The sequence below is a fragment of the Triplophysa rosa genome, unplaced genomic scaffold (genome assembly GCF_024868665.1).
Source record: "Triplophysa rosa unplaced genomic scaffold, Trosa_1v2 scaffold305_ERROPOS295229+, whole genome shotgun sequence".
NCBI lineage: Eukaryota > Metazoa > Chordata > Actinopteri > Cypriniformes > Nemacheilidae > Triplophysa > Triplophysa rosa.
The window spans coordinates 1-7180 of NW_026634327.1; the positions used below are offsets into that span (position 1 = coordinate 1).

A 7180-nucleotide genomic window follows, 5' to 3' on the forward strand; every position below is an offset into this window, starting at 1 on the left:
ACTCGATTTTCTTTCTGTGGCTGCGGGCCTAAATCTTTGCAACCACTTATCCATTTTAATTTAACAAGCAGTTGTTGCTTCGTTCCGTGCGCTTACGCATGAGTGGACGCATATTTTTTGATTGGATGTCAAGAATTTGACCTTTTATGGCACTACGTGACTACTATTTTGCTGTGTTAGAGGGAGCACGTCTTTATATTTAGCTTGTGAGAAAAACATGCCTGGTTGATTGTCAGGTGCCTTATAATTAAGTAAACAGTAGATTTCAGGATTTTGTTCACGTACCCCCTCCGTCACCTGGCGTACCCCAGATTGGGAACCACTGATCTAGTAAAATGCTTGCTGATGAAACAAATGTGGCTATGTGTTTTCCTGTTTTATTCCCAAATGGTTTTTCACCTTATTGTGACAAACAGGTAGAGGGGTTTGAATGGAATTTATCATTTCTCTTAAAAGACAACTGCAGTTGCTTTGTTGTGAGAAAAAATAATCCATTTATTTGTTTAATATACAGGCAAGTAAACATCTACTTACGTTATCGGAAGCTCTACTCCAAAAAGAGCGGACTGGATTGTTGGCACATTCTGTCCAACCAGGACAACCTGTGGTGAATGTTTCTGGGAAAACAGTCGATTTATAACCTGAATGAATGGCTAATCAAATGTTGTCTAAATGACAAAAGAAGATTTTGCATTGTCAATATACAAACAAATGTATATTACAATAACAGTTAGAAGTGGTACCTTTGCTTCCATTACTGCTGCACCATTTAAGTCCATCAAACATAAAGCCCATCAACGTATCCTCCAAAGTCATCAAACAATCCCTGTTTTTTGTAAATGCATGGGCCATGTCCTTTGTTCTGCTCCAGAATAGGTTCTGTACATAAATATAATGAATGTCGCTGCCATACACAATTGTGTGTTCATGTGTGTTTGTAAATGTGCGTCACTCACTTTATTGCAAGGTATTTTTTGTTGAACGGAGTTTACCAAAGGATTGTAAGCTTCAGGAGGGACACTGCATGGATCCTTGCCTACATATGCTTGTACAAATGCACTCCATATATCTTCACAGTAATTTCCACTGAAAAGAGCAAACACACCTGTTACTCAAACGACCGTTGCCCTATTTAGAGTTGTGAGGAAGTTTCATCATTTATAAAGAACATTCTTGTGTAGTCTTTGGTATCGCATTTGAAATGTGTTTCCCTTTCTGTCGGTCTCTCGACGTTTTGTCGAACCGACAGAATGGGGTTTGTCTTGAGAACCTATCATCTTCTGAGTATTTAGAAAAGGCCAATGAAAATTGGCGAATGAAATTTGCATGCCGGGCTCCTCCCCGGATGTCCGGGTATAAGAGGGAAGCCGGCGTGCTCATTCATTCACCTTTTGTTCTTCAGAGCCTACGCATCTGGTGAGCTTCTCTACGATCTGGGTGATCATTCTTTCTGCTGGAATCTACGACGTGGACAGCGGACGGTCCCTTCCTGCAGTGACTCTCCCCTGGGCGTCTCGGCAGTTCCGGAGGTGTTCGAGCAAATTTCCTTTTCTAAAAGAGCAAATTTCTCCAGCGTGGCTTGTCCCGCTGTTCTCATGGGTGCAACACACTCATCGAGGAGGGGGACGGACACAATGCCTGCTTCCAGTACGCTGGGGCAGACGTTGTGGATACGTCCTGCCCGCACTGCGGGCGGTGACGATTCAGACGTTGCGTCACAGGTGGCTGTGTTCCCACGGGACTCAGCCACCACCTCGTTTGCTCCCCGTTCCGTGGCGGCAGGACTACGGCCCTGCCGTCCGCTATGGCAAGCAGCGAGGGTGAGATGAGGATTACTGTGAGCGATAATCCGCCAGCCACGGCTCACGGACCGTTCACACCTCGTTTCGCTCGTCTGACCGTTCCCCAAAAAAGACGGTCCGCCGTCTTATTCCTCAATCACGTATTCGGACACGATGCGTGATGATGAGAGGTCTCTTGCAGCATCGGGGGGTGACGTACTGCCATCCGACTCCGACGATTCTTCGGGCTCCCTCCCTCGGGGGGTCGAGCCCAGGAAAAAGCGGATGTCGAGATGTCGGCCATGCTTTCCCGGGCCGCCGTGAGTGTTGGGTTGCAGTGCCCGCACTGCCTCTCCCGGCGTTCGCGGCTGGCTACATGGCGCCTCGGGTTTGAGCGCGGCTCCAAGCCGCGCCCGCCCCCAGTGCCGTGTTTACCGGAAGTGCATGAGGAACTTTGCAAGACCTGGAACGCCCCTTCCGGCACGTTTCACGTCAAACAAAGTTCTGTCACCCTCTCTTCCCTCGAGGTTGAGACAGCTGGAGGATGCGTCGGTGTCCCCCAGGTGGAGTTTGCCGCCGCGGTGCACTCGTGCCCGTAGGTGGCGGCCACCTGGGGGGGCTCGACCTAGACTCCCGTCCAAAGCATGTGGTGTCTCGGCATCTCTGGTGTCGAGAGCTTACATTGCGGCGGACCAAGCTGCCTCCTCTCTCCACGCTATGGCTCCTGCCAGGCCAGGGCGTTGAGAGAGCTCCACGAGGGTAAGACCGACCCAGCGCTTATGCAGGAACTCCGCGCCGCCACCGACCTCGCTCTACGGGCGACCAAGGTGACCACGCGGGCCCTGGGTCGGACGATGTCCACACTTGTGGTCCATGAGGAACTCCTCTGGCCGATACTTGCGCAGATGAGTAACGCTGAGAAGGTCCGCTTTCTCGACGTACCCGTCTCGCAAGGGGGGGCTGGTTGGTGTTACTGTGGAGGGTTCTCGACAGTAAAAAGCAGTCCTCCGTGCCGCAACTCGGCCGCCTCGGCCGTCGAGTCCCGTGCACTGTCTGCTTCCCAGCAGCCCTGGTCCTCTTCAACGCCCTCCAGTGCCCTGGAGGAGACAGCGAAGAGGAGACCATCGCCCCATCAGCAGCCGCGGGCAGCGGCTGTCATGGGATCACCTCAGGGGGATCGAGGCTACCATTGGGCCCGACCCCAGCCACAGCGCTGGTAGGTCGGATAGGGACGGTTCCTGCCCCGTCCCTCCATCTGCTGGCCCCCTCTGGGGGGCTGGCGCCCACTTACTCTCAAAAAGGAGAGTTTCCTCTCTCTCTGGGTTACCTCAGCCGCTCTCACCCTCTGCACGACGGTGAACGGCAAACTCGACGTTGCGTCATGGCGAAGCGCAATGTCGAGTATAAACACCAGCCCTCAGCACTCTCAGTCAGACAGTGCGTTGAGCTGCGCAGTCGCCAGGCAGGAAAAACAGCAGAGCCGATCTCCTCCCCGGGGGACCTCCCCCGGCAAGGAATCCGTACTGCTAGCCATCGAACCACCCCCCGGGGGGACGATGAAAAAGATCGTACCTTTAGTCCCCGTCTCATTTCTGGGAGCCTGTCCGGCTTCCCAGACTGTCAGGCTGGCTAGGGAAGACGATCCGTCTCGGCTACGCGATCCAGTCGCCTCACGCCCGCCAAGTTCAGCATCCGATATACCTCAGTCAGAGGCTAGGATGTTCCCGTACTTCGGGCCGAGGTCGCCACCCTTCTGGTGAAGGGAGTGATCAAGCCCGTCTCACCAGCCGAGATGTTCAACGGGTTTTACAGCCTGTACTTCATTGTCCCCAAGAAAGGCGGGGGGTTGCGCCCTATCTTGGGTCTGTGTGTTCTGAACAGGCACCTACACAATAGCTGCCTTTCAGGTTGATCACGCAGAAGCGCATCCTGACGTCCGTCAGGTGTCAGGACTGGTTCATGGCAATCGACCTGAAGGACGCGTACTTCATGTCTCGATCCTCCCTCGACATCGGCCGTTCCGACGGTTCGCGTTCGAGGGACGGGCATATCAGTACAGGGTCCTCCCCTTCGGTCTGTCCCTGTCTCCACGAGTCTTTACGAAGGTCGTGGAAGCCGCCCTCCTTCCCCGTTGGGAAGGAGGTGTACGGGTACTAACTATCTCGACGACTGGCTCAAGTTTGGGCACACTCTCGAGATCTGTGGTGTACACACAGGGACCTGGTGCTCCGGCACCTAGATCGGTGGGGCCACAGGTCAACTGAGATAAGAGCAAGCTCTCCCCGGGCAGAGCATCCTCTTTCTCGGTATGGAACTCGACTCTGTCCTCACGAGCGGCCCCGCTCTCCCCCCGGGGGGGGGGCGCGAGACCCGCGACGAGGAAGCCCGCACCCTCGCGGCCTCCCAGAGGCAGCGCGACTGACTAGCGCGCCCGATCAGTGTTGAACTGCCTGAAGATCAGACAGTCAGCGGTCCCCCTGTAACAAGAGGCTCCTGGGATACATGGCATCCTCGGCGGGGGTGGTCCCCCTCGGGTCGATGCACATACGACCGCTCCAACACTGGCTGCAGAGTCAAGTTCCTTGGAGAGCGTGGCACACCGGCAGCAGGCGTATGGTCACACGCTTTTCTGCCGACACACCCTAACCCCCTGGTCTCCATGACCTTCTTGTGGACAGGGGTCCCCTTTGGGATGCCTCCCTGCAAGGTTGGGGTGCCGTGTGCAACGGGCAAGCAGTGTCGGGGCGGTGGACGGGCCCCCGCCTGCGTTGGCATTCAACTGCCTAGAGTTGTGGGTTGTGCTACTTGCATTGAGGTACTTCCTCTCGTGCAGGGAAGCACGTGCTGGTCCGGTCGGACAGCACAGCTGCTGTGGCGTATTCTTTCACTCACAGCAGCTAACATGACTCGCCCGACGCCTCCTCCTCTGGAGTCAGCAGGTGATCAGCTCCCTGCGAGCCACACACATCCCAGGCGTCCTGAACCAGACAGCCGATGCGCTCTCTCGTCAGTCGACGCCTCGCGGAGAGTGGCGACTCCCTCCCCGCGCAGCCGGCTCATTTGGGGCAGTTCGGCCAGGCACAGGTGGTCCTGTTGCCTCCCCGGACTCCACCCATTGTCCGCTTTGGTACTCCCTGTCCGAGGTACCCTCGGCACGGATGCCCTTGCGCACAGCTGGCCGCGGGACAAGCGGAAGTACGCTTCCCCCCAGTGAGCCTCATTGCACAGGACCTGTGCAAGGCCAGGGAAGAGGAGCATCAAGTGGTACTAGTTACGCCCCTTAGGCCTAACCAGGACTTGGTTCTCGGAGCTGAGGCTCTGACAACAACTCCCCCCTGGCCGCTCCCCCTGGCGAACAGCTTCCCCAGGGGAAGGGGCACGTTACGGCATCCCAGGCAAAACCTGGTCTCCATGTCTGGACGGGACGAGGAGATCCTGTGTAACCCACCCCCAGTCCGGTTGGGACGTCACTCAGGCTAGGGCTTCGGCCACTGTGCGGCTATACGCCCATAGGTGGCGCCTCTTCTCGTCCTGGTGCTCTTCTCGCTGAGAAGACCCGCGGATTTGCTCGGTCGGGTACGAGCTGTCCCGTCCTCAAGAGAGCGGGGGAGTAACCTCTCCCCCTCCACACTGGGAATGTATGTAGCCGCTACGGCCGCTCATCATGACCCAAGTGCTGGGTAGCCTCTGGGACAGCACGGCCTGGTCATTAGGTTCCTAAGGGGCGCGAGAGGGTGACCACCTTTCCGCGCTCCGTACCCTTTTGCGACCTAGGTGGCGGGCCCCAAGAGGCCCCGCCCCCTTCGAGCCTCTCGGGATTGCTGCTCTTTCTCAGTCTTGATAAAGATGGTTTTCCGCATGGCGCTCACCTCCAAGAGGGTAGGGGATCTGCAAGCACCCTCCGTGTCCACAGATTGCCTAGAACTCGGGGCCGGGATTCTTACATTATCTTGAGACCCCGCCCCAGCTACGTGCCCAAGGTTCCCACCACTCTCCCGAGAGACCAGGTGGTGAACCTGCAGGCGCTCCCCACCGGGGAGGAAGACCCAACCTGTCCGTGTTGTGTCCAGTACGCGCACGGCGCCTCTACTTGGACCGCACGCAGAGCACAGAAGCTCTGAGCAGCTCTTTGTCTGTTTCGGAGGTCAGCAGAAGGGAGGGCTGTCTCCAAACAGAGGCTGGCGCACTGGATCGGGGATGCCCTCGTTAGGGCATACCGATCTCTATTCGTCCCTGCCTGTGGGGGTGAGGCACACCCCTCATGGGCACTGGCTCAGGGCGCCTCTCTGGCAGACATCTGCAGAGCTGCGGGTTGGGCTATGCCCAGCAACTCCGTGAGGTTCTAATACCTACGCGCGGAACCGGTGTCAGCCCGCATCCTGGCAAGGTGTGGGACCAGCAGCCGGTAGGGCGTACGCCTGCAGAAGCCCTTCCCCCTCCGGGGGGAGCAGTGGCGATCCCGCCTCACTTCTTTCCCCTCGGGTAAAGAACAGGCATTCCATCCATCACTAGCACCCTTCCAGGGGACAGGCTGGGCAGAGCAGCCCTGCCCCCTTAGGCCGGGGTACAGTTGAGTTATCTCCCACATAGCTCTAACCCGACCTAGTGCTCCAGACATGGTAACCCCCCCTCCGTGGGCTATTCCGTCTGATGTATCCTCATGAATGGTTCCCACCTTGGCAACCCATGACCTCCCCAGGTGGACTCCCACCTTGCGGTTAACTCCTGCAGTCCGCACATTCCTCCCATGAGTTCTCCCCTGATGGTGAGACCATGTGGTGTCTCCACTAATTACTCCCTACGGTAGGTAGTGGCCTCTGCAGCGTTTTTCCCCCAGGGGAATAATGCTTACCCAGTGGCCCGTACGGTGCCGGGCGGCTTCTCGCCATTTTAGAGAATTAGGCCTCTGCCCGTGACGGCCGGTGTTAGGGGCTTCCCAACTTTGTGTGGAAAGCTCTGGGTCCCCCTTCCTCTCCACTGGAGGGTCATAATTTCGCGTTAGCGTCTTCGTCTGACTCGCCCAGGCTAGTCAACGTCGCTCCGCAGAGATTGTGACGCGGCTCAGTGCTGTGGCGTTTTCCATAGGAACCCCATTCTGTCGGTTCGACACAACGTCGAGAGACTGACAGAAAGGGAACGTCTTGGTTACGGATGTAACCTCGGTTCCCTGATGGAGGGAACGAGACGTTGTGTCCCTCATGCCACAACACTGGCCGCCCACCCCAGCGGTCGGGGGAGGATGCTTTAGGCTCCTCAGACCAAAGGTGAATGAATGAGCACGCCGGCTTCCCTCTTATACCCGGACATCCGGGGAGGAGCCCGGCATGCAAATTTCATTCGCCAATTTTCATTGGCCTTTTCTAAATACTCAGAAGATGATAGGTTCTCAAGACAAACCC

The 7180-nt window shown here is 56.6% G+C and overlaps 1 protein-coding gene across 1 annotated transcript; it reads right to left on the minus strand.

Annotated features, from left to right (window-relative positions):
- Positions 1 to 471: 471 nt before the first annotated feature.
- LOC130550411 (ADP-ribosyl cyclase/cyclic ADP-ribose hydrolase 1) lies at positions 472 to 6044 on the minus strand. Its single transcript, XM_057327868.1, has 4 exons — positions 5999 to 6044; positions 957 to 1105; positions 744 to 879; positions 472 to 617 (listed from the first exon to the last, which is right to left on the minus strand). Exons 1-4 carry the CDS (start codon positions 6042 to 6044, stop codon positions 496 to 498), a joined length of 453 nt encoding a protein of 150 aa, XP_057183851.1. The 3' UTR covers positions 472 to 495.
- Between the last annotated feature and the right edge of the window lie 1136 nt (positions 6045 to 7180).